We start from the raw sequence: 26,564 nt of genomic DNA on the forward strand, positions 1-26,564 counted from the left end.
GATGTTGAGAATAATGCTTTAGGAAGTTTTGGAAGGTATTAAGAACACAAGGAAGAGTTTAGAAGTTTTTAAGGAAGATTTTACATTCTTTCCATCTTGCATTGGTTCCCAAATTCCTAAACTGGTTCACCATCAGTAGAATTGGAAAAATTCAAGACTGGCGGGTTCCCAAATTCTTGAACCGGTTCAAGAAGTCTTGGCAACCTTTGAACTTCAGCTTCCTTATTTATTCTGATTCCTTTTTGAACCTAACTTCCTTCCAAGTCCTATATACAAAATTTTTTATATTTTCAGAGAGATTAGGACATTCTAAACTCTATATAAACTTCGTTAGTCATCTAGGTTTATTCACGGCTTTTGCATACAAAAAAACAGATCTATTAGAGAGCCATCTTTGAGAGATATTTTTATTCAGAAAATCAAACTGATTTTTTTTATTTTATTTTTGAGAGCACACACATAAACACAAAAGTGATTTAGGAGAGTTGTTCTCCATCTCATCGGAATTGGAGCATAATTGAAGATTCAGAAATTTCGAAAAGCAAAATTCATTCATTCTTTTACAAATTCAGATATTGAAGAAAAGGGTGAAGCGGTCACACTTTGAAGGGGTCAAAGCATTCGTGGAGGGTTGTTCGATCTACCTGCAACTCTTCTATAGAGATTGAGAGTAAGCCTGAGGTCGAGAGCTATTAGACGGGAGAGTCGCAAAGCCAGGGATTGTCAGCAATTGGTTTTTGGTAAAACGATAGAGTGTGAGCCTGAGTCAAAGTTCGGTATACTTTGCTTCAAATATAGTGGATCGTTTATGTCAGGAATGTATAGTCCAATGAGGTTTTTCCTGTTACAATTGGTCTATTATACCAATTGGGGTTTCCTCGCTAAAAATCCTGGTGTCATCTCTTAAACCTTATTTACACTTGCACTTTATTTTTGATTTGTGGTTTGATTTTAGTTTTATTTTGGTAAAATTAAAATAAGTAAAAAATGAATAAAGAGCAAGTTAAATCTATTCACCATCTATCTAGGTTATTTATCCATATTATATTCCACAACAATTCCACTGCGCACAAACTCCCAACAGAAACATCTCCAAATAAAGATAAACACAATATTGAAAAGAAAAGAAAAAAAAAAAGACTCAGAGAAATGCAAAACTCCAAAACAAGGAAACATCAAAAGTTACCCAAAGCAAACAACACGAACCAATCAAGCACCAAGAAAATGCACACTAGAAGCATGAGCCCAACCTAGCACTGTTGCACAACACCTTTACACTGCCAAACAGGACAATTGACTGCAACCACCAAGCTCTCAAGCCAGCAAAGTACCATAAAATTACAACCTAAAATTAGGGACTGAACGCACCAAAAGCCGCCCAAAACTACAACCTAAAATGTGGTAGAACGAGTAGAGTCTTACTGCCAATTAAATCATCATACCATCTCACCAAGCTCTGCAGCCAGTAATCAGCAACCAAGTACAAAGTACAAAAAATTGAGTATTGTAAACCAAACACAAAGTACATCAAACAGACAAAATCCACGTTCTCTTTGCAAAATCACATTTATTTTGTAATCAGCAACCAAGTAAAAGTACAAAAAATTGAGTACTGTAAACCAAACACAAAGTACATCAAACAGAGAAAATCCACGTTCTCTTTGCAAAATCACATTTATTTTGTAATAACACTTAGAAAATCAAATAGAGCATAAGATATGAAAATTATGACATGGTGGTAACAGAAACTTGAAAAGCCCTATATGTTTATTCAATGGTCCATAATAAAACTCAACCTCGGCCATCAAGAACAGAAATTAAAAACCAAAAAAAAAAAAAAAAAAAAAAAAAAAAAAAAAAAGGAAAAAAGTGAAAAATTGGGAATATTTATTGAATGATGATTGAAAGCTCCTTTCTAAAAATTAAACCCTAAATGTGCAAATCAAAGAATTAAATCATACCTCCACTACAAGACCTAGTTGAACCCACAGTTCTTGCTTGCCTATTGAGTGATGATATTCAATGGAGCACGAGAGGAAAAAGAAAAATAACCTAAACATGAATCAGACATGTTTACTCATTCATTGATGATGTCCCATCGAGGTGAGAAGAAGAAAAAGAGTGGAGAGAGAGGAGGGTGTGGGTTTGGGAAGCAATGAAAAAGAGAAATAAAAGAGAAAGGGTGAAGAAGAAAGAAGAAGAATAGTGGAGAGAGGAGGGTGTGGGTTGGGAATCGATGAAAGAAGGGAGAAAAAAGAGAAAGGGTGAAGAAGAAAGAAGAAGAATAGTGGAGAGAGGAGGGTGTAGGTTGGGAATCGATGAAAGAAGGGAGAAAAAAGAGAAAGGGTGAAGAAGAAAGAAGAAGAATAGTGGAGAGAGGAGGGTGTGGGTTGGGAATCGATGAAAGAAGGGAGAAAAAGAGAAAGGGTGATTACCCAATTAAAACGGGTCGATTCAACTTTTTTCTTCTTATTTATTTATTTATTTATTTATTATTTTGCTGATTTTATTATTAAAGCTAATGTGTTATTTTGTTATTAAAACACATATAGGGTGAAGCTACTCAACGGTGAGTAGCTAAACATTGTCCAAAATGTAATGGTCTATAACCCTTTTAGTTTAATTTTTTTTTTTGGATAAAATGACCCAACTTTGAGTTTAATAGAACTTCTTGATGATTTGACTTTGGAGGAAAAATATCAATTGCTACTTAAAGCTTGTATGCTCAAAGTACATGAAAATTGATGATGAATTATGAGAATTTTAGTAAGAATAGGACCACCAAATTTGAATCATAACATGTTTTATTTGAGTCAATTTTTTATTGAACTGATGGGAATAAGTTGAACCCACCATAAAGTTTGTGATGACTCCATGGAAACAAAGATGTCCTTGAGAAAAACTTTATAGTTAACAAAACTTCACGAATAAGTAAATGATATGGATATTTCAAAGCAAATATCTCTTTCGGACTTGATATACTTCAATCCTGTCCAACTTTAGTCACGTCATTATCTGCTCAAAGTCTACCACTTACAAATTTAGTTGTAAGAACATCCGACGCTGAGGGCTCGTTTGGCATGCGCTTTGTTTTTGGCTAAAACAGAAATATTGTTTTTGTTGTAGAAGTGTTTTGGAAAAAAAATCAAAAACATGTTTGGGAACGATGTTTTGCTGTGGAAATGTTGAAAACAGAAACATGCAAAATATGGTTTTGGGCCATGAACAGTGGTCAAAATAAGAAAAAATAACTTTTTGGTGTTTTGGTTTTGGGCCACTGTTCACGAAGTATTTTAGCACTGTGTAAAATAAAATAAGGCCTGCACCAAACATACTTTTGATGCCAAAATCGACATTGTAATAGCCCAAAAACAAGAACAGCAGAAACAAAACGCATGCCAAACAGGACGTTAGTGTGGGATTCCACACTTATGGTCTCCACCTAATATTCAACACTCAATTCTCTCTCTCTAAAATCAAGTAGCTTATGCTACACTAGGAATGGTGGCCTTGTGCGTACTTTTAATATTTAAAATAAATAAATAAGTGTAGAATATAAATGAAGAGAGATCCACAAGAGAAATAAATCTTCAAAAAATGTGTAGACCCACGTCACTAGAATTGCTGATGTAGCACTATACTTTGTAGTGGCACACCATTTTGTGAGGTATAAAATGAGGGTGTAAATGGTGCATTTGGGGATAGTTTAACATAATTCCCAGCATGGACTTTAACCAGGTGATAATGTGGCATAATATGAACCATATGATTACAGTCTGTGGAATTCAATCACGTCATGAAAAGCAACATATATCCTTTGATCTTATGGTTTGTGGTGTAGTTTAAGACAACATGTAAGGCTAATTTAGAGAGTGAGAAAGAGAGACAAAGGGTTTGGAATTTTAAACATATAGGCCCTGTTTGGTTAGCGATATGATATTGTTTTGGGAGTTTTGTTTTTGCTAAAATGGCCTATATCATGTTTGGAGGGGTTGATATGGTTTGGAATAGTGTCAAAACTAGGGGTCCGGTGCAACTTGTGTTGGACAACTTGAACCTAACTTAAGCTTTGCCCAATTTTTTGCGGGCTTGGACAAATTATTTTTACAATTACGGTTGGACTTGGGTTAAAAAATCTCAACCCAAATTTAATTAGGGTTGGGCTTGGGATGAAGTGTTGGCAACTCGAGCCAACCCGAATTGACTTCTAATTTTATTTTTAAACATTTTTTTACTTTTAAATACATTATATATAATATTTAAACTATGATTACCTTTTTTTCTTTTTTCAACTTCATTTGTTAAATCTTTTAACTTATTGTATATTAACATTTAGGATGATTAATTTTCTAAGAAATTGTTTGTATTAAAAATCTACAAAAAGTCTTTAAATTTTTTTCTTATTTAAGTATAATTTAATAAAAAATTAATTCAAGATCATATTAAATTTTCGGTGTAAAGATTAGCCATATAAGTAATTCAGATTAACCTGAAGTTTTAACCTGAAATCTAAATCCGAATTGCAAATCCGAATTTAAAAGTAAAAGAATGAGTTGAACTCGAGTTGAGTAGTTAGAATTGACGCTAAGGTTAGAGTTGGACTGGGATTTAAAATTTTCATATGGTGGATTTGCGGCCCTAGTCAAACAAGTCCTAATGGGTCCTCATTTATTACCATTTCGCTGTATATAAGAAATGAACTAGCATTCTTGAAAAATGCTATGTTTGGTACGGTGGGAAAGAAGAGAAATGATAACATTAGTTACGAGGAAAAGAGAAGAGAATGATAATTTTAACCCCTTATCGTGTTTGGTTGATTAATGAAGGGAAAGAAAAGAAATGATAATAATGATGTTTGGAAAAAGAAAAGAAAAGAAAAAGAAAGAAAGTATTTTAACAAATTTATTATTATGCCTTTTCATATTTTAAAATATAAATTTATGTAATTTATGCAAATATAAATGATTTATGCAAAATATAAATTACAGATTTATGTAATTTATTGGTCCATGGATTATGGGCCACCAGCAAACAAAAAAAAAACGTATTTTTAGGGCAAATCATTCCACCAGCAAACAAAAAAAACGTATTTTTAGGGCAAATCATTTCAACCTCCGCCTCCATCTCTATTCTCGTTCTCAACTCTGAACTTGCCCCTCTCTGCAACTGCAAAGTACAAGAATCAGAAGTTCAAAACCCATATATTTCAGTTGATCTATCTGTCTGCAAGAATCAAAAGTTTAAAACCTATTACCTATATCAAAACCCATTACCTATATCAAAACCCATATCATTTCAGATTGTTCAAAAAATCAAAACCCATATCTTTCAGTTTCCATCGCCCGCTGTTCCAATACGGGTTCGCCGTTCGCAAGCTTCAGCCGCTGGCCCGCTGTCTCTCAACTCTCAAGCTTGCCCCCCTCCCTCTCTGCAACTGCTAACTTGTATGTATGGGTTTTGTTTTATTTTATTTTTTCTAAATCAACTAATCAAGGTCTATAATACTTGTTTTGCAAACTAAATCCTATTTGGTGAAATTTTTTATGATCTTTTTTAAATAACATTTTTTTTTTTTTTTTTACAATATTAAGTAATAAAATTTGCATTGCTAATCACCGTAATCTACATTTTATTTCTGCAAAACAAATATATATATATTTTTATTTCTGGAACTTCTATTTTTTTTTTTTGTCAATTATGCCTACAAGAAAATTTGAATCTGGGCATGAAAAAAGACAAAAAAAGAAAAAAGAATTTGGATTGGGTTGAATTGGATTAGAAATCTGCAGAGATTGAATCTGAAACAATTTTTATCAACATGCCAAGCTTTTTGAAGATGGAATTCTTTTCAGAACTAAAAAAATCATAAACAAGAACTTTGACAAGCAAAAGTACTAGGGTAAAGCTCTAAAGTTACTTCTTGAAAATTAAAATACTTACAAAAAGCATGCTTTTGAGTGAATTCCAGTGTTGGAAGGGGCTTGCCATGAACTACCTCACACTCTGCTTCCACTAGTAGATTCTCAAATAGGATTAGTAAATTGGTCAAAAGAAGAGATAGATAGTGTACTGAGTGGTGAATTGTTCAGAAATAAATTGGTAAATTTTTTTTTTTTATTAATTACCCAAATAGGATTTTCTATGCCTTAATCAGTCAATTGTGAAACATTGTTAGTTAAGTAAAATTGAATTAAACAACAGTTGATTTTGGTTGATATATTTTGATTTGGCTCACCCCATTAAGAAATCCTGAATGTTTTGTTTCACATAGAAATACAATATGTGTAATGCACGAAGGATATATTCAATCTTTCTGCAATATTTTTATTTTCAAACTTGGGTTTTTGATTTTCTTTTGTTATTAGAATGCAGAATATCAGGATATTGATTTTTTTATTTTGAAGATTATTCTTAAACTGATGCATTGTATTTTGTTATTGGATTAATTTAACACAAGAGCTGAGTATAATATGTGCTAATCACACTTATCTGTAATCACACCTCTTTTTACGGATAGGTGTCCAACATTTTGACTGAAAGCATAGTTGGGTTGGGTTGGGTTGATACATGATACAAATAGTACTTAGACGGTGGTGTTTTAATTATTATGAATGAGATTGTGAAACCTCTTCCTCACAACTTCAGTGTTTTCTTATTTTTAGGGTTAGCATCGGGCCTTAATATTTAGCAAAAAAAAGATTCAAAAACATGCCTCCTCAGTCATCAGGTAACAAACTTTTTCTAAAATTTTAATTGGCATTTTTAGCTAGTTGTTATGTTTATATATTCATGTTTTACTTACTGATTTTTTGTTTTTGTTTCTACACACACACACACATATATATATATATTGTTATGATGTGATGCTCGAACAATTTATTAATGGGAATTAAGGACTTGGAAGTTTAGTTTTCAATTTTAGAATATATGTTTTATAAGTTTATTAATGCTTTAAAAACTTTTCCTCTTTTGTCCTAATAATGTAGGTCTCTTTTCAGAAAGAAGAGAGTTGATGGGATTGGGTGGAGTGGGCAAAAAGAAAATAGGTATGTTTTTTTTGCCTAACTAATTGAATTATATAAATCCCCTTACTGTTGTAGCAGTGATGTTGGTTTCAAAATGACCAATTATGATAGGAAGTTGCTTTTCAGTTTATCTTGATCAAATGTATATCTATGTAAGAGGATTATGGACAATTCTAAATCAGGATGTTAATGTCAACATTATGAGGATGTTGATGTCAACGTTGACTCTAGGGATGACGACTGATGATGTTGATAACATTTTGATGCACTCAAATTAAGTCAAAACACTTGGAATTGAAGGAAATTTAGATTTTAAGACATACTATTGAGCATAGTGTCTAATTCTTTTAGAATAAGAAAATGAAGGGAGATAAAAGACTGGCATATGAGATCTTTATAGTTGCCTGAAAAAAAAAAAAAAAAAAAAAAAAAAAAAAAAAAAAAAAAAAAAAAAAAAGGAGTAAGAGGAAGGGCGGATGTATGGGTGGGCTTGAGCCCACTCAAAAAAATAATTTTGTTTTTGCTATACTAATTTTAGTACTGTTCAAAAAAAAAATTATTAATAGAATTAGCCCATTCAATCAAGCCCAAATCAACTCAGCCACCATACTAAAATAAAAGTCCAAGCCAAATAAGCCCAGGGCTCGGCGCATGGATGATGGGTCATCAAAACACAAAATATTTTTAGGGCAAATCATTGTAGCCTCCTTAATCGCCTCCATCTCTATTCTCGTTCTCAACTCTCTCTCTCTCTCTCCAACTGCAAACTACAAAATCTACAAGAATCAGAAGTTTAAAACTCATATATTTCAGTTTATCTATCTGTCTGCAAGAATCAAAAGTTGCGAACTACAAAATCTACAAGAATCAGAAGTTTAAAACCCATATATTTTAGTTTATCTATCTGTCTGCAAGAATCAAAAGTTCAAAACCCATATCGGCATATCATTTCAGATTGTTCAAAAAATCAAAACCCATATCTTTCAGTTTCCATCGCCGCTGTTCCAATTCGGGTTCGCTTTTTGCAAGCTTAAGCCGCTGTCCGCCGTCTCTCGCTCTCTCTGCAACTGCTAACTTGTATGTATCTGTAATTCTTGTTTTGCAAACTTGTGTAATCTTGAGGGTAAATTTGGCATCACCAAAAATACATCAAACTCTCCTTCCCTTTCCTTCCATTTCCTCCCATTTTTGGGAGGGTAAGGAAGTTACTGTTTGAGCCTTGTGCTAACTGTCCAAAACCATCCCTTTCCTTTCCTTTCCTTCCAACCATTTATGCCAAACACAAATTTTTAATCACCCTCCCATCACCTTCCCTTTCCTTTCCTCCCTTTTCCATTGCACCAAACTGACCCATAGTTTTCGAGCCCTTCCCTTTTCATCATGCAGCTGACGAGAGGGCAATTCAAAGAGCGAATCGGAAACCCTAGTTTTGTGGCTGCGCGACAAAGGCGAATGGACTGACATTCACGGTACCTGTTCTTAGCACTAGTCTATTCTTGATATGGGTTATTCATTTCATTTTTTTTTCTTCCAAAAATGCAATTTCCCCATTGAATACTTCTTTGTTCTTATTTATTTATTTATCTTTTTATTTTTTTAAAAATTAAAATACAAATATTGATTTGATTGAATTCTCAGAATGGGGGGTGTAGTGGCAAGTTTCTGCACTCTTGAGAGTTTGCTTGGTGATGGGATGGGTGGTTTTGGAGGTACGAGGCTTTTAGTGTTTTGCTGCAGTTACTCCATGGTTGCTTATAATACATGGTTGGTTGCTATATAATACATGTGAATCAGTGTTGATATGTATACCATCTATAATCTATGTGATTTTTTTTCTTTTCAAAGTCCAAACAGGTGAGGTTTGGGGATTATTCTCGTATCAAAATAGAGAAATTAGGATCTTACTTTCAGAAAAACCATATCAATAGTTAATTAATATAAAACCATATCAATATAAGGCTTTAAGATTGAATGGTGTCAAGCGTGCACCCACCAGCTCTTGCTCCATTTACATTCCATGAAATCTATTTAGAATGAAAAGCTCGTTCGAAGAATAAGAAGAAGCCTGCGCAATGCTGGCTGATTCACTAGAGTTTTGAACTTTCTAATCCTACTAAAACGGACTCATTCGCTACTTTCTCTTCTGGGAATGCCAGAATCTTGGGATCATAAGTGCCCTAATAGGATACATGCAAGGCTAAGAAGCGTAAGGTTAATAACCTATTAATCTCCCTGGGGGGTCATAAGGTGAAGTCTAATCCCCCCAATGCTTCCAATTCGCTCCCACCAGTTAATAATGCTTGAAGGGACCTTCTCTATAAAGGGGGCTTTGGCCATCCCAGCTTGTCTTTCATTTGGAAAGGGAAATGACTTTGCACCTTCTCGTCTAATGAGGAAAGAATATTTTAGCAATTGTTGCACGCCAGGGAACCCATTGAAGGGAAGTTCCTAGAGGGGCCTCAATTGGACCAAGCCTTTAGGTGGCCAGTCAGTCGTTTTCTTGCTTTCCGCCTCGTCAGGTTACATCCGACACTTCCCAATGAATAGGTTCTTATTTCTTGCTATGGGTTTTGAGTTTGTGTAAGACTTTGGTGATAGAGAGAAGTGGCAATCAGGGCTTGAAAGCCTGTGGCTAGCTAACTTGATTATAATCACATTAGGGAAGGGGGGAAGAAGGTGTCTTGTATTGATTCGTTCTTACATCCCCCAAAGACGAAGAAAACAACTGAGTTGCACATTCAACAAAGTCAACTAGATGGTTGGTGATGTGCTGGTGGAGATATTTAAAGTGTGCCAATAGTGCGATCCTTTCTTCTGAGCCCATATCCATATCAGTTGCAAAACAGCTCGCATTCGCATCTCAAATCTGTTCGAGCAGGAGATCCTGTAGAAAGAAGTATTGGTGCATGTGATGTTAGAATGCTTTTTGGTTTTCTTCCGTCGTATAGGTCTTTGTAGTGAAGTTCCTGATTTCTTGATAAGGTCAGCTCCTTCAAGGGAGGTCTTGACCTTCCGATAGAATCCATTCTTTGTCTCACTCCCCACGCAGCAAGCAAAGGTTTGAGTTTGTTGGGTAATAGACAGGTAAGCATTTCCTTTTCTCTCGGTCAGCTCACCCAACTGTGGGAATTGCATAAGAAAAGAGTCGACATCCTTTGTGTAACCTGTCTAACATACGGAATATCCCGATTGAGAAGGTTCGTGTGCAAATAGATGACCCTTGTGAACCCCTTGTCTCCCACGTAAGGTAAGTTCATCATTTGGATGAAGGCCGCTTCCTATATCCATTAGTAATCAATCAAGTCGCACATCTCAAGTGAGCCCCCCCCTTCCTTACGGCTCAGATACTTTTCCTAAGGCACTATAGGAGAAATAGAAAGAAATTATGGAATAGACTAGCTACACAAAAAAAGAGTCAACAATTGACCTTAGAGTGACATCATTCTCACTTCTAAAAGAATCAAGGAATTCGCTCGAATAGATGGAACTAGCAAGGCATATTCTTTATTGCTTCTAATGGCTAGGAAGTGGCGTAGAAGGAAGCCAAAGGCTCACCGAGGTGACTGGTTGAGGAGAATTTAGAGAAAGGGAGGGCCTAAAGAGCAATAGAACGTGCGTTACTGCGTACGAGAATGTGATTGATTATTCTAGGCCGATTCCCTAAGAAGGGAAACAGCATAGTGAACTGGCCAGTTTAGACTCCTGTAAGCAAACTGCATGTGCCCCCCATACTTGACAAGAGGACAAATCATCATTCTTGTTTCATTTTTGTAAAAAGTTGAATCTTGAGGCAATGAAATTGTCTTTGAAAATTTTCCTCACTTCATTTATGACTTTACGAAGTACTTTATTTCATTGTTGATTTTCAACCAAAGTAAACTCAATGATGAGAAATTTTAATCATTTCCTTCCTTTCAAACTTCTTACATTTAATTTAAATTTCTTACTTATATGTCGTATGTTCTTTTTTTTTCCTCTTCATAAAATTTCTTACTTGTGCATACTTATTAAGCACACGAGTTTAAAATTCTAAAAATTAAGTGGATTATATGTGTATGTATAATATTTATCACTTATTTTGCAGGATGGGGGATTATCTTAGGCAGGGTATGCATTTTTAAGGGGTATATTAGGAAAGCCTATGTATCAAAGTTAATTCCCCAGCTGGCGATTTCACCACAGTTTTTCAGGCTTGCTAAACTGAGTAGAGATTTTGATAAGTTGAAACTTCAAATTAAAGATCTCAGTGGAAGAATGAGTCAAGAGCTTGTAATTTGTAAAGAACCTGAACAGGTTATAAAGATGGATACTTCTGAGAATATAGATGTTGAGATATTAAACATATGTCAAGAACTTTTCGAAGCCACTGAGAAGAACAAAATAATTATTCTGTGGGGAAAGATAGGAGTAGGCAAAACTGCAATTCTGAAGAATCTTAATAACTAATTGGAGGGTAAAACAATGTTCGAATGGGTGCTTTGGTCGACAGCTGAACCAGAAGATGGGCAGAGCGTGATCAGAAAAATTCAATAATACATCCTCACTAGATTGAAGATAAGTGTGGGGTCGGGTAACTATAGCAGAGAACAGATAGCTTTTCGCATTACTTAAGCGTTGAGCGGCAGGAAGTACCTTCTCATCCTTGATGGTCTCTCATCATCTATAGACCTGGAGAACTGAGAAACCTCAAATTTCCAATCTCCATGGCAATACGATTAACATTTCGTTCATTCCAACATTGGTCTTTGTGACTTCCAATTCTTCGAGATTACTAAGTCTCCTCATGACGTTAGGTGGAATGTGTATTCTATCAGTCGGAGTCGTAACATCATACCGAAACACTACTCTAATGCACCTCAGGCTAAGCAGCCCGCCAACCTTATTTTAATTGATTCTTTGACAGATGAGGTTGGCGGGCTGCTTAGCCTGAGGTGCATTAGAGTAGTGTTTGTTATGACTCCTACTGATAGAATACGCATTCCACCTCATGACTTAGTATTCTCGAAGAATTGGAAGTCTCCATTGACCACAAAGACCAATGTTGGAATGAACAAAATGTTAATAGTATTGCCATGGAGATTGGAAATTTGAGGTTTCTCAGTACTCTCTCTTTTTATTTTCCAGGTGAGAGTATCAAATTTTTTTTTTGCAAATAGAGATAAATGGAAAAATGAAGCAGTTCGAATGCTGCTGCCTTGTTACGATTATCAGTCATTTTATGCCTTTAAGATCAGAGTTGTTGCGCCTCACTTGGAAAGTTCCGACAGTAATTTCAGTAATCGACTTCTGACTCTTTCTGCCAGTAGAAGCATCTGCCCAGGAATCCAAAAGATACTCAAACAAGCTACTGCTTTGGAACTGATTAGGCGCGGGGCTTTCCAAAGCCTATCAGATTTTGGAATAGAGCATATGTCCCAGTTAGAATTTTGGGTTTTTGGGCACGGGCTTTCCAAAGCCTGTCAGAGTTGGGGTTTTGGGTTTTTGGGAATGGATTTGGTTTGATTGTGTGATTATTATTATTGTTATTGTTGTTATTTTTATTATTATTGATGATGATATTCTATTCTCTATTATTGTTTCCGGATTGATATTGACGCTTGTTATTAAATTTAACTCGGGCATGTTGTGTATTGTTTTACAAATCCACCATTCTTTTACATCCTTATATGCATGTCGAATCTCTTATGTTTTTGAGATGTAGTCCAACCAACAGGTGGTTTTTACTACTCATACATTAAGTCTTATAATTCTTTTAAACGGGTGCCTCTCTCACACTCTCTCACTCCTCTAAACGGGTGCCTTTTTCACACTCTCACATGCCATGCTCTTGCTTTGTGTTTGGTCAGCTTGGGGTTATGGAGGTTGATTTTGTGTCCAATTGTATTTCAAATATTTGTATAAACTTTGCTATATGTAGGCTTCACATCCTCTGTGTAAGAAGGTTATATGCAGGTTCTTCAAACATTTTAAGATTTCTAAAACATTATTGTTTACTGCGTTACAATTTTCTTTAAAAAATTCAAAGCTAGCAAACAAAGTTATGTCGTTTGTATGTTTCTATTTATTGATAACATAACATGAAAACATGCTTATGTTTAATCTTAAATGATAAATAAGAAATGAAAACGGTAAACAAAAAGGCCCTTGATAAAATATTTTGAACACTATACTTCTTGTATATATGTCTGGAATCAGGGGCGGAGCCAGCCCTGCCTGGCCCAGTCCTATATATATATGATTTTAATTTTTATTTTTTTTTTTATTTTTTTTTACATATATATATATATATATATATATATATAGAAACTTGTATATTATGACCAAACTAAAATTATTAGTTTCCAATTTTTATTTTTTTTTAATTTTTATCATCATTTTCTCTTTAAATTTCTTTAATTACCTTTTAAAAAAGGTTAAATTCCCCTTATTTAATCATGCTCTAATTTGTTTCTTTCAAATTGATTTTTCTTCCCTTTTCTTTTTCTTCTTATTCTTATTTAAAAAAAAAAAAAAAAATTCCCACCATATCCCCTTGAATTCAAATCCTGGCTCTGCTTGTCTGGAACTCCACACATACGACAACAGCAGCTATCAAAACCCGTGGTTGCAACCATCTCATGTGATCTAAGTATAAACCATTGAGCAAAAATTCCTCAATCCAGAAAATTTGACATTACATAACCAAGCAAGAAGCAACCCATTGCAACCCCAGAACCCAAAGCTCGAAGCAATAAGAAGGTAAAGTAATTGGATCCTCATAAACAACCTTTTCAGTTCCGCCGGTGGTTTCCACGGGAGTGGTGCTGCTTGCAGGTGTTTTTGTCACTCATGGCATCACTAGCATTGTCGACAATGTTGACATCACCATTGGGGGAGATAGAACCATAAACACGTTCAAGTTGCTTTGACTGACAAAAAGGGCATTGCAGTGTGGGCAGTAGTACGTTATGTACGGAAACCCTCCTTCCTTGCAAGCCCTGCAGAAGACGAGATAATGGAAATTATTCTTTCCTACTTCCACAACACATTCTGCATGGATTCAAACAATCATTTTTTTGTTCTTTTAGTAGAGGCGAAAGTAAAAATATATAAGATTCAAGGATGTGTTGGATCCTCTCCTACAAGCAATGTTGCAATTCAAGCCATCCATCCACCATCATGCGTGGCCGATCTTGGATTATGGCGATGTTCAACAACCAGCGGATTATGCTCAGAAGTCTCAGGAACCTCATTACCCGCATGATAGAACGTTTCTTCATCAGGATGATGAATTACAGTGCTCCCTGTGCCACTGGATCTTGTATGCAATTGGTTTCGATTTCTGAGCCCATCAGATTGCGTATATTCAACATCATTGCTCTTTCCAGTAGGGGCATTGAGCTTAGACTCATTTCCCACATACACTTTCAAGCCAGAATCTGCACCCAACTTGGAAGCAAGAACAGTTGCAGCAGCTGCCTTTGCTGCTGTGTCAGGGTCATATCTCTGCGTTTGAGATATTGCAGTTAGCACATCATGCAGTTTCATATATAGAAATGTGAAGAGCACTGTTATAATAGATGCACGTATATTGTAGCAGCAAACCCCCAAAGATTATGAGGCTCAGCCTAAAAGTATAAGCAAAAATCTTATGCTTGATGACGTAGTTATGTCAAAACATTTAAACCATCAATACTTAATATTCATCAACATAATAATATCTACCAATTCATAATTCATGAAGGAAGGAAGCAAACAGGTAAATATAATATACAACAATAAATAATTTTACTAGATCGTATTCACACATATGTGAAAAATATAAGTTTAGTCTGATTTGTGTGCATGAAGTTGGAAAAAAAAAATTTAGACGATCACAATTGGAGACATTTTTTTAATAAATGATTACAACAACCGATAATTTATGACACATGTCATAACCTGATTGGGCCACATAAGACAAACTTCATCCAACCTACTGGGCTGCATATAATTTTCCCACTAAGTCACAGGTCATAATTACAACTCACAAAGCAATCTCACATCAACACTTTTATCGTATCAATATCCAAGACTTCTCGAAGCGGACAATACTTGAGATCTGAATTTGTAATAAAAGTTGCTTTGTGAGTTGTAATTATGACCTGTGAGTTAGTGGGAAAATTATATGCAGCCCAGTCCATATTCACACACAAAAAGCAAATGCCCACAGAGCCGTGTGATAAGCACAAAGCGAACTATTCTTTCGCCTTTTACTTAAAAAAAAAAAAAAAAAAAAAAAAAAAAAAAAAGCAAATGCCCGTTAGTTGTAATAAAAGCGTGTTTGTTGCAATCTAAATAGTACGAAAGTTTGGAAACGTACTCACCAAAAAAATACTGTAAAAAATATATTTTAAAATAATATTTTTAACTAATCATTTAATATTTTTTTTTTTGCCTTTCAAAATAGAAAATCAATAGTTCAAGTTTTCAAAGGAGCAAATGAGTGTATTTTTTATCTTGAAAAAAAAAATAAAAAATTAGTTATTTAATTTTTCAAATTTGCAACATTTTTTTTTAACAAACATATTTTCATGTTTTTGCTTTTAAATATTTTGCAACAAATATATGTAATGCAAATAAAAAAGAATTGTGGTTGCCAAATAATATTAAACAAATTTCAAAACAAAGACATTGCATCTGCTTAGAGTCAAAGCAAAAGCATTACACCGGTCCAATATATAACAAAATTGATTATCCAAAAAGAAAACATCACCATTAACATCTATGGAGGAAAAGATTATGGTCACGTCCATCATACATGACGACAATATTTAGGGTTAATTTCACTAACACCCTCTGAGATTAAGTTATTTTTCACCTATATGAAGATTTTGGTCTTAACTTTCACTTACACCCCCAATTTACTTTTGGACTCTGACACATGTGAATGAACCATGTTACTCTTAATTTTTTTAATACAATTTAATACAAAAAAATTCTGTAACTCTAAAAGACAAAACTACCCCTCCCATTACATACTAACACATTAGCACGCACCAAATGACACACGCCACACAACACCCAACACACCTCTCTGCATCTCTCTCCTAACCAAACTAACCCATATATAGTCAGGGAAAATATAACCCACGAAGCTCTCACTTTAAGATAAATTAGAAAGTTCTAGCAAATTTTGCGATCTTAAATCCCAAACTCATTTTGTTCAATGAATAGTGAATACTACCTGTAATAATGTAGAATATCCATTACTACGTCAAATTTATATTTTGATGAAAATGCAGAATATACATCTAATAAATTATACTCTACTGTATCCCATAATCAAGAAGACATCTCCATTGACCTGTCCATAGTTTTCTGCAGCTGATATATGATTTGTTTATGCAAGTCTATATTCATACATATGCATGTTTGTAACTTCCAAAGTACATGTATCTGAACAATTTTTTCAGTTCCAAATGTTGGGATTTATATGCCCTGGCATAGCAAATTCCTATCTGGATTGTATTGACATATGTTCCTGACATATCTGAAATATTTATGATTTATATAATTGGTGAATTCAATGTATTATGTTTCGATTCACTATGAAATTGATAGTGTCCAGTTAATTACAAGAAATATTTATATATATGTATGTGATGACAATCAATGCATGATATATAAATAGTAATTATAAATTGTTCATAGTCGGTAATTATGGATGGACTCATAATTAATTAAGACTTGAACTGGATCCGCGTTAGGTTGAGATATATTGCGAGAGCCGTCGTATGCAATTACTCCCTATCACCGTCATGGCATTTGACTCTTAAGCATGAGAAAAGTATAGACTCTTTTATTAATTAATAATTACTTTGATTTGTTCGGCGGATTCTTCGGGATCCTTAGACCGACACTTTGGGTAGTTATGTAATTAATAGTTAGAGGGTTATATTTTCAATATTTGCATCATTGCTACTTGTATTTATTTTGTATTGATTATGGTTGATCACAAAGTAAATTCGAAGGCCTTCGTGTGTTTTTAGACAAAATGATTTATTATATATTTATTTATTTAAATTATTATTTTTGTCAAACAAATGTTTTATTGTGATCGAGCCAGAAATAATCAAAGGTACCAAAATAAATATATTAATTAAGTAGTCGGATTGATGGCTATATTTATCCGATAACTAATTATGCATAGAGGGGTCAAAGTGCAATATTGACTTAGAGGTTATTTATTATTTAATTGGAGTTCAATTAATTTCTTTTAGTGGAGTATAAATTAATTTATGAATTAATTGAATTGGGTCCATGGACCGGGCCAATTATTAATTCATTGTAGCCAATAAAATAATAGGCCCCAATGGATTCTCACTCATAGCCCAACTTGATATTGGAATCATATTAGATTTGAGACATATGAATTAGAGATGGAGAAGGATTTGTTGTTTCCTTTTCTTTATTTTTATGTTGCCTATAAATATACATGGTCTATGTATATTTTAGGGGGTGATTTTTATGAGAAGGAAAAAGGAATAAATTTTCTCTCTCTAGAAAATTAGGGTTTATGTTCTCATCTAATGGAGGCTCCCACAAGCCTAGTTTTCCAAGGTCATTCATGGAGGCATATGAGTGATTCCTAAAGGCAAAACAATTACCAAAAAGATGGAGATCCAAGGAGAATGCATCTAGCAAAAGGGATCTACAATAAGTGAAACATTCACTTTAGAGGAGAGATCTGAGGTTTACTCAAACCTTGATGTAAGTATTCAATCTTTTAGTTGAATAATAAATCATATTTTATTTTATTTTTTGCATAAAACTTGTCTCTATGTGATGAATCAAGATCTATGAATTTAAATCCCTCGAAAAGTTTTTAAAACTAGCACGTTTCCCAACACCAAATACTCCTACTTTAATGTTGCAAAATAATGCAAATGTAAATATATATACTCTTTAACCTCCATATATACAAACCCATTTCAATATTCTTCTTCAACTTCCAAAACCAGCGAATCTGTAGGAGAAATAATGTTAAGGGTTGTCCAAAAGTACTTTGACAAATTGAATCAAACGCAACCAATGCCGTTAATCGATACGTTTAATCATCTATTTGGTTCTATCTCCAAGCTCAGATGCTATTTGGTAATGTTTTCGCTATATAAGAAGATGAGTTTTGCTGGAATTGAGCTTGATTTGTGTACATTGAACATTTTGATCAATTGTTATTGTCACTTGAATAATGTCAATTCTGGGTTTGGTCTTTTGGGAGATTTTGAAGAGAGGTTTGAAGCCGGATCCAATGACCGTCAATACTCTGGTTAAGGGCTTGTGTATGGAAGGTAGGGTTATGAATGCAGTCCAGTTGTTTGATGAAATGACTGAAAAAAGGGTATCCAAGGAGACGTGTTCGCATATGGAATTCTTATTAATTGGCTTTGTAAAATCCGCGAGACGGGTCTTGCTCTTGAGTTGCATAGGAAGATGTTAAAGACAAACTGCGAGGTGAATGTGTTTACATATAACATGGTCATTGATTCTCTTTGCAAGGATGTGTTGATAAGTAAGGCGATTGATATCTTCACAGAAATGATTGGCGGAGGAGTTTCTCCAGATGTTATTGTTTATAGTTCTTTGATTAATGGATTGTGTAGTGCATGCCGGTTGAAGGAAGCTGTAAGTTTTTTCGATGAAATGGTTGATCAAGGAATTCCTGCCGATGCAGTGACATACAATTCTTTGATTCATGGCTTTTGTCTGTTGGCCTTGTGGGGGTATTTTTGTCATAAAAAAATTAAAATACACTTTTTTTAAGTCAACAGATGGTCAAAAGGATAGAATAGTCATTTTATAATTAAAAAGTATTTCACTCACCTTCCAAATTGACATTTAGGGTGTAAGTGAAATACAAAATCATTCTTTCAAATATGAATATGAGTGAAAATTAAAATCAAAATCTTTATCTAGGTGAGAAATGACCTAACTTCATGGGATCTGAGTGTAATTTACCCTAATATTTAAGTATTGGAGAACTTTTTGACTATTTATCTATGATTTTATTTTAGTTATTATTATTATTTTTTTTGTGCTAGGTGCCTGCCTATAAATAGGCAATACATGTAACTCTTACCATTAGTATTAGTTGGTGATTGAAATATAAAGCCCTTATAAAGCCATTAGGTCAATGATTGGAGTCCAACTGCCAAGAAGCTCGTCGAATTAAAAATCTCAAATACTCGGTTACTTTTAAGATAATTGAGAATCAAACAACATATCGATAAGTTTTGTAATAGCCTGCAGTCTCACTTGGTAGGATAATCTTCACAACTTGCCCGTGCTTCATCCCATAATACCTTGCGATTGGATTGGTCAGTTGTGTTTGAGGTAACTGAAAACAAGACATTTTAAACTATAAGTGAAAACATGGTTCAAACATCCAAACTAGAAGGAAAGGAAAAATTAACTATGAAAAGGTAGCCTAACAAAGAGAAGCTAAGCACCTGCTTGGTTAAATTTGAAAACTGTAATGAAACTCTTAGGTTGAGATTTTCAAAAAAGACAGGTTGACGTTTAAAAAAAAATACAATTATTTTTGAGAATTGTTTTTAAGGAACTAAACAAAGCAGGCCCTAACTATCCCTCATTGTGTCGTTTACTTTAGAAACCCTAATGAATTTTGAACCCCAATAAATAAACAAAGTAGGCCCTAACTATCATTTGTAGCTTGTCATTATCCCCCGTTTTATCATCCAGACACTTAAATTGAATTTTGAACCCCAATCAAAACTTGCAGCAGCATAGTGATTTTCTTCAAGTTATCACCTAGTCTTTTCTTCTTCGGTTTTTTTTTTTTTTCGATAAATTATCACCTAATCTTCTAGTCACTAGCTAGTCAGTATGTAGAGGGGAGCCAAAAAAAAATTCCTTTACAGAGCAGGAAAAATAAATAAGTGGATTTAAAAGTCATTAACAACTTTTTCATGAAAATTTGCTAGAATCACTAGCTATATATAGTCAGTATGTAGCATTTGTCGTGCACATGCTGATGAGCAAAGTACTCAATGCCTTGCATTCTGCCTTATCATCAATGAGAACTATATTCGATCGTTGATTAATTTCTTGGAGTGTTACCTAAGTATTCGTCTTTGTTGGACATATATAGTTTTATAGATATATCAATCGCATCAGGGAAAATAAATAAATTCTACTTCTGAGAGTAACTTGCAAAAAAAAAAATCACCAACTACTTTTTTATAATATATATTCCAGATTTGGGCTATCAAGTCAGTTACATCCTACTGCAGAAAACATTCTATAATCATGCGAAATTAAAATTCAGTAGTTTGCATACATATATATAACAGAAAACAAGAAAAAGGGAAGGGAAAAAAAATTTAAATGCTGTCATACATACACATAATCTCAGAATATCGTTATACACTCGTATAAATTAAAATGTCCCACTCTAGGCTGGATTCTGCATATGGAGGCTTTAAAACCTTTACTTGGTCCACTTTCATTCACTAATATGAATCAAAGGCACTTTCATTCACTACCCTGATATGAATCAAAGAGGCTTTCATTAATTTTAACGGAAACAATGATCCCCCTCTCATCATCATTCTTGTCTTAATCCTATATGAATAGAGTCGGCCACAATAACATGCAAAACAAATAAATTTCTATAATTGGATATTAGATTATGTCTTATACCAACATAACGTGACAATATGTAAAATAAAATATAATAGTAAACAACTAAAATTATAAACATGAAACAATGATCAAGAATTAAATTATTTTAATTTAACAAAATAATCTAAACATCAAAATTGCTGATAATTGATTTACCTGTGATTCTTTCACAGCATATGTCTTCAACAAAGTCTTCGTTTCTTTGTCTGTGAGCAGCTGGTGTTCAGGAACAAGAACATGGTCTGTAATGTTGACCAACAACTCTCTCACCTGCATGATTGGAGTGGATAAACAAAGAATCATCATCCCTCCCACTCACATTTTACTGATGAATTCAAATAAAATACATATGGATACTATAAAGATTTAGCCACCAATGCCACCATGTAATAAAGATCACCAAACAATTTTGATAAACAACCAAAACTGTGTCTTGAATAAGGAAATGAAAATCAATGATTTGTTCTGTTTTGTTCTGATTTCACACACTAAGTTCAACCATGACCGCCAATTATTAAACCATCTGAGTTTAATCAATGTTAGTATTCAATATGAACAATCCATTACATGTTTTTCATTGTATTGTCTTCTAAATTGGTCTATGAATTGGCTAAAAGTAAGATGAAAAGTATATAAAACACTAAAATCACTTGGAAAATCTCTAAGTGGAAATCTTCAGATGCACATATTTGGTTTTTGCACTTAAGAACAGCGGGAGTCAGCTTCTGTTGAACGATCAACATTGCTCGAAACATATTCTCTGATTTCATACGATCAATAAAATCTTCCGTTCTCTAGATCAACCTTCTGTTCCCCTACAGAGAAGACATAAATCTGATCCGAGGAGTAGAAAACATACAATAAACGAACAAACAAAAGAATGTAAGGAAGAATAGGCACGTATCACGTGGCATAAAATCTCTGCAACCATAATTTCCATACAGAAGGAACAATTAAAATGATATAGTCCTCATTTACTTTGGGATACCGAAGAATCACAGAGAAAGTACATGTCAAAGACCATGCCTAATTGTAAATTGTGAATGACTACATGAGAAGCAAAATGCTATGGCATATTAAATTGATTGATGAACATACAGATAGGATAAGCTCTGGAATCAATATCAAAAATTCAAAATCAATTCACTAATACCAAACAAAAACAATTTAATTAAGTTTATATCATTATATGAATGAAAGGCACAATCATTACAGGCAAGCATTGCTTGTTCTGCAATTTCACTCTTTGTTAGTTCTCTATTACTCCCTCTGTCTCATTTTAATTGTCCGCCTCGTAAACTGTGACTCATAAACTGTGACTCATATATTGAGTCACAGTTTACGAGGCGGACAATTAAAATGGGACGGAGGTAGTATGTCCGTTTGGGTTTTTGAATTTCACATTTTTTTCTTCTAGCTTCTCCTAAAATAAAAAGGAACACTACTAGTTATGGTCTTGCCATGGGATGGTCCTCAAGAGGGAGGACTCATATGGTAATTAATGAACAAACCTTATCGTAGCGCTTGGATTTGTTGATGACAAGGTTCCCTCTTTCCAATTTTTCGCCATATTTCTGAACAAACTGCTGTTTAGTCATCTGTATCTCGGAGTCTTCCACCGAGTACCCCCGGTCACTCAGCATTTGCATTACCGTTCTCAGGACTTTGGGCAACCTCACTATCTTTTCTTCTGATGTAGGCATTTTTACACTGATTTGTCAAAGAAAACATGTAAAAGAGTGATTTTTATTTTTTATTTTTAATAATGAAATGTCCAGAGAAGAATGAAACATGTAATAACTAATGAATACATAAAATTTAGCAGTGCTCCACCGATTAATTTTTAAATATAAAAAGTAATTTATACAATGTGTCACAAAAAAATATAAGTGCGTTTTAGTGATGGGGTGGATTCAACCACAAAAATCCAAAACAATAAAGAAAATTTATTCCAAAAGTCAAAGCACAAAGGATATAAAGAACTCGTGACTATTATCAAGTGGGAGCTCGCTTGTGTTAACTTACTTTAGTTTTGTGTTCTATTGTATAAATTGCAAACATAGATAAATCTAACAATTAAGTTCAATTTAACCCTCAACATTTCTTTTGGTTAGAACCTCTTACTAGTGCGAACCGGTTTGCCAAACTATGAATATAGTTGTTAAAAATTATAAAAAACATCTCATTTCTTTTTAAACCGGTTCGCATTAGTAAGAATTCCTAACCAAAAGTTCTCATTCTTCTTCTTTATATATATTTTTTCCTTACAAAGTTCTTATTCTTCTTCTTTTTTCTTTCCCACTTCTTAAAATTATTATTTTTGTACTTGCCTAAGATATATGTGATTTCCTTAAAAGGTTAAATTTCTCTTCTATAATCAAATTCTATATTATTTTCCTTTCAAAGTTCATGCATTGCTTTCAAAATACAAAGAGCTGAATTCAATCAAAATATTACTAAATAGTATTTTCTTATATTGATCGAGTATTTATATTTATTAGGGTAAAGTGTATTAAACCCCCTTGAACTATTGGTCATTTGCAAGAAACCCCCCTGAATTACAAAAAACCTCCTTGAACTATGATTTTGTTGCAATTTACCCCCTTGAACTATGATTTTGTTGCAATTTGCCCCCATGACATCAGCTTCCGGCACCGAAAATTTTGAAAGACCAATTTACCCTTATAACATACTGCGTCGTTTTAACTTATACACTTCTTACTTTTTTTTTTTTTTTCTGCCAAAAGATGCTTTTCACCCAACACAACCCAAGACTGAGAGCTGGAGAGAGAGAGAGAAGAGAAAATCCGAGGTTGGCGGGATGACTCGGTCTCGGATGATGGTGGCTTGTGCGCGGAGGACTCGGCTGTGATGAGAGCTCGATTGACTCGGTCGTGAACTGTGGAGGCGGTGACTAGCTCAAGGGGGCTCGGCGGTGAATTGTGGACTGCTATGTGCTCGAAATACGGACGGCGGTGTGCTCGGCTATGGAGATGACAGAATGGGCCGGCGAGATTGGAATGGACGGTGGAATGGACCGGCGAGCAAGGTGAGTTGAATGGCGGGTAAGGCGGTGATGGCGATGGGCTGACGCAACGGTGCAGAGAAGTGCGATATATATGGCTGACGGATCTGGCGGGTGGTGCAACGGCTATGATGGAGCTATGATAGGAGACCCACCGATCCCAGTAACAAATTCCTCTGCTTCATTGTCCCTTTCAGTCAATCAATTCGCGTGGATGGAGTAAACTGCAAAAAAATATATAATTCAGGAGGATTTTTTGCAACTTTTATAGTTTAGGGGGGTTTCTTGCACATACCCCAATAGTTTAGGGGGATTTTTTGTAACTTTTATAATTCAGGGGGGTTTCTTGCACATACCCCAATAGTTCAGGGGGGTTTAATGCACTTTACCCTATTTATTATACTATTAATTAATTTAGGATATTATTTTGTAATGTTATTTTCTTTTGCTTTGCATCTTAATTTGAACGAGTTGAATTTTGTTTTCTCACTGTGCTCAAGTCAAAATCTTGACTTTTTTTTTTTTCAACCACCAATTATATTATATCACCTTAATAAAAATACTAGATCCTGTTACTACATAATAATATTTTTAATAACTTGGATATCATAGTTCATTTAAGTTTTTCTTAAATAAAGTTTAACATATTTATTTTTGTGTGTTATTGGCCGGACATTGGAATGAGCCGCGGCATTGCATGAAAAATAGGTTTCCGGTCCACATAGTACAGTACACTATAAGCGTCTCGCGCGTGATAGATTTGTCTTGCCTCTGATTCTTGCGTAGAACTATGTTTCGTTATCTACCTAGTCTCGTCACATTTTGTTACCGAAGCTAATGGGTCAGCAAAATCATGAGTCTGATCAGTCGATGCTCAAAGCTGACTGAATCATCAAGCTCTTCGTCTCCCTCAATCTTAACTCTTCTCAACGCTTGCAAAACCTTTCGAAACCTCGAACATATACACACCCAAATCATCCAACGAGGTATAGAGCAAGACCATATTATCATAAGCCGCTTTATCACTCTCTGCAACTCTCTCTCTTCCAACATCGCATATGCTACTAGTGTTTTCGACAGGGTCATTCAACCCAATATCTATCTCTGGAACACGCTCATCAAAGGCTATACAGAACACTCTTCTCTTGATGGGTCTGTTTCAATTTTTGTCCGGATGAAGCGAAATGGAACTGTTGTTCCTGATAAATTTACGTTTCCTTCGTTGCTTAAAGCTTGTTCGAATGAATTGGCGTTGAAGGTCGGGCGGGCCATTCATGGGTCGATAGTGAGGCATGGGACTGATGGTGATGTTTTTGTTGGGTCGAGTTTGATTGACTTTTACGGGAAGTGCCGAGAAATTAATTGTGCACTTAAGGTGTTCAATGCAATGAGTGTGAGAAATGTGGTTTCTTGGACCGCTATGATTGTTGGGTTTGTAAATGTTGGGGATTTGGGACAAGCAAAGAGGCTGTTTGATGAAATGCCGATTAGGAATCACGCCTCGTGGAATGCGATGATCAGTGCGGTTGTCAGATCTGGTGATTTGAGGGGTGCTAAGAAGTTGTTTGATGAAATGCCTATTAAGAATGTGGTCTCTTTTACTGTTATGATTGATGGGTATGCCAAGGCAGGTGACATGGCGATGGCGAGGTTTTTGTTTGACCAGTCGCCAAATATAGACATTGTTGCTTGGTCGGCTTTGATATCAGGTTATACACAGAATGGCAATCCTAATGAGGCTGTTAAATTATTTGTTGAAATGGATTCGAGGAATCTAAAGCCTGATGAATATATAATGGTGAACTTGATGTCTGCTTGTTCCCAAATTGGTTGTTTGGAACTGGCTAAATGGGTTGATTCTTATGTGAGCAGGAGTTCAATTAATCTCCGGCAAGCTCATGTTTCTACCACTCTATTAGACATGAATGCAAAATGTGGAAACATGGAGAGAGCTACCATCTTGTTCGAACAGATGCCTAAGCGGGACCTCGTTTCATATTGTTCCATGATACAAGGCCTGTCAATTCATGGGCATGGCGTTCAAGCTGTTGGCCTCTTTGCCAGGATGCTAAATGAAGGTCTTACCCCTGATGATGTTGCCTTTACGGTCATCCTGACAGCTTGTAGTCATGCAGGCCTTGTTGAAGAGGGCTGCCGCTATTTTGATTCCATGATACATGACTACTCTCTTGTTCCTTCTCCTGATCACTATGGATGTATTATCGATCTTCTTGCACGGTCAGGAAATGTAAAAGCAGCATATGAGCTCATAAAATCAATGCCTGTGGCCCCTCATGCTGGGGCCTGGGGTGCACTTCTTGGGGCTTGTAAGCTGCATTGCAATGTTGAGTTAGGCGAAGAAATTGCGAATCACCTTTTTCAGCTTGAGCCTTGCAATGCTGGCAATTACGTATTGTTGTCTGACATATATGCAGCAGCAGATCGGTGGTTGGACGTATCTCTTCTAAGGAACAGAATGAAGGAGAGAGGGATTAGAAAGATACCTGGCCGCAGTTGGTTATAATTCAAAATTCTTGGTCTCATGGTATCATTTCTATACAGAGCCATGGTTATTGTATGTATGTATGTGCAAATATATATATATATATATCTTTAGCAAGTATTTGTGTCATATTTTGCCAACTCTATCTTTTCAAGATTCTTGAGTTATTGGTTCCTTCTTATCATATACATGACACAAGATATCAATGGCTATGAGGTTGTATTATTATGGGCTACTAGAAACAGCATACATATGCTACCAATGTCCTCAACTTGATTCCAGTTGTTACTTCTGTGTTCTCCATAATCACAGGGTATCAAGCATGATTGAGCTCTCATCCCATACT

The 26,564-nt window shown here is 34.9% G+C and overlaps 2 protein-coding genes and 1 pseudogene across 2 annotated transcripts; 1 reads left to right on the forward strand and 2 right to left on the reverse strand.

Moving 5' to 3' along the window:
- Positions 1-14,136: 14,136 nt before the first annotated feature.
- LOC132276197 (uncharacterized protein At2g24330-like) lies at positions 14,137-14,552 on the reverse strand. Its single transcript, XM_059777526.1, has one exon. The coding sequence runs from the start codon at positions 14,550-14,552 to the stop codon at positions 14,163-14,165; it is 390 nt and encodes a 129-aa protein (XP_059633509.1). The 3' UTR covers positions 14,137-14,162.
- Positions 14,553-19,257: 4,705 nt separating this feature from the next.
- On the reverse strand, positions 19,258-22,393 carry LOC132303648 (DNA-directed RNA polymerases II and IV subunit 5A-like; annotated as a pseudogene).
- Positions 22,394-24,370: 1,977 nt separating this feature from the next.
- On the forward strand, positions 24,371-26,469 carry LOC132303720 (putative pentatricopeptide repeat-containing protein At5g37570). The gene has a single exon (XM_059801143.1). The coding sequence runs from the start codon at positions 24,569-24,571 to the stop codon at positions 26,237-26,239; it is 1,671 nt and encodes a 556-aa protein (XP_059657126.1). The 5' UTR covers positions 24,371-24,568; the 3' UTR covers positions 26,240-26,469.
- The last annotated feature ends 95 nt before the right edge of the window (positions 26,470-26,564 follow it).

Source organism: Cornus florida, unplaced genomic scaffold (genome assembly GCF_030987335.1).
Source record: "Cornus florida cultivar Cherokee Brave unplaced genomic scaffold, ASM3098733v1 CherokeeBrave_3.0.0_Hap2_Chr01, whole genome shotgun sequence".
NCBI classification, from domain to species: domain Eukaryota; kingdom Viridiplantae; phylum Streptophyta; class Magnoliopsida; order Cornales; family Cornaceae; genus Cornus; species Cornus florida.

Excerpts from the sequence above, each read along its gene's own strand:
- LOC132276197 (XM_059777526.1), bottom strand. The coding sequence starts at position 14,552 with ATGAAACTGCATGATGTGCTAACTGCAATATCTCAAACGCAGAGATAT.
- LOC132303720 (XM_059801143.1), top strand. The coding sequence starts at position 24,569 with ATGAGTCTGATCAGTCGATGCTCAAAGCTGACTGAATCATCAAGCTCT.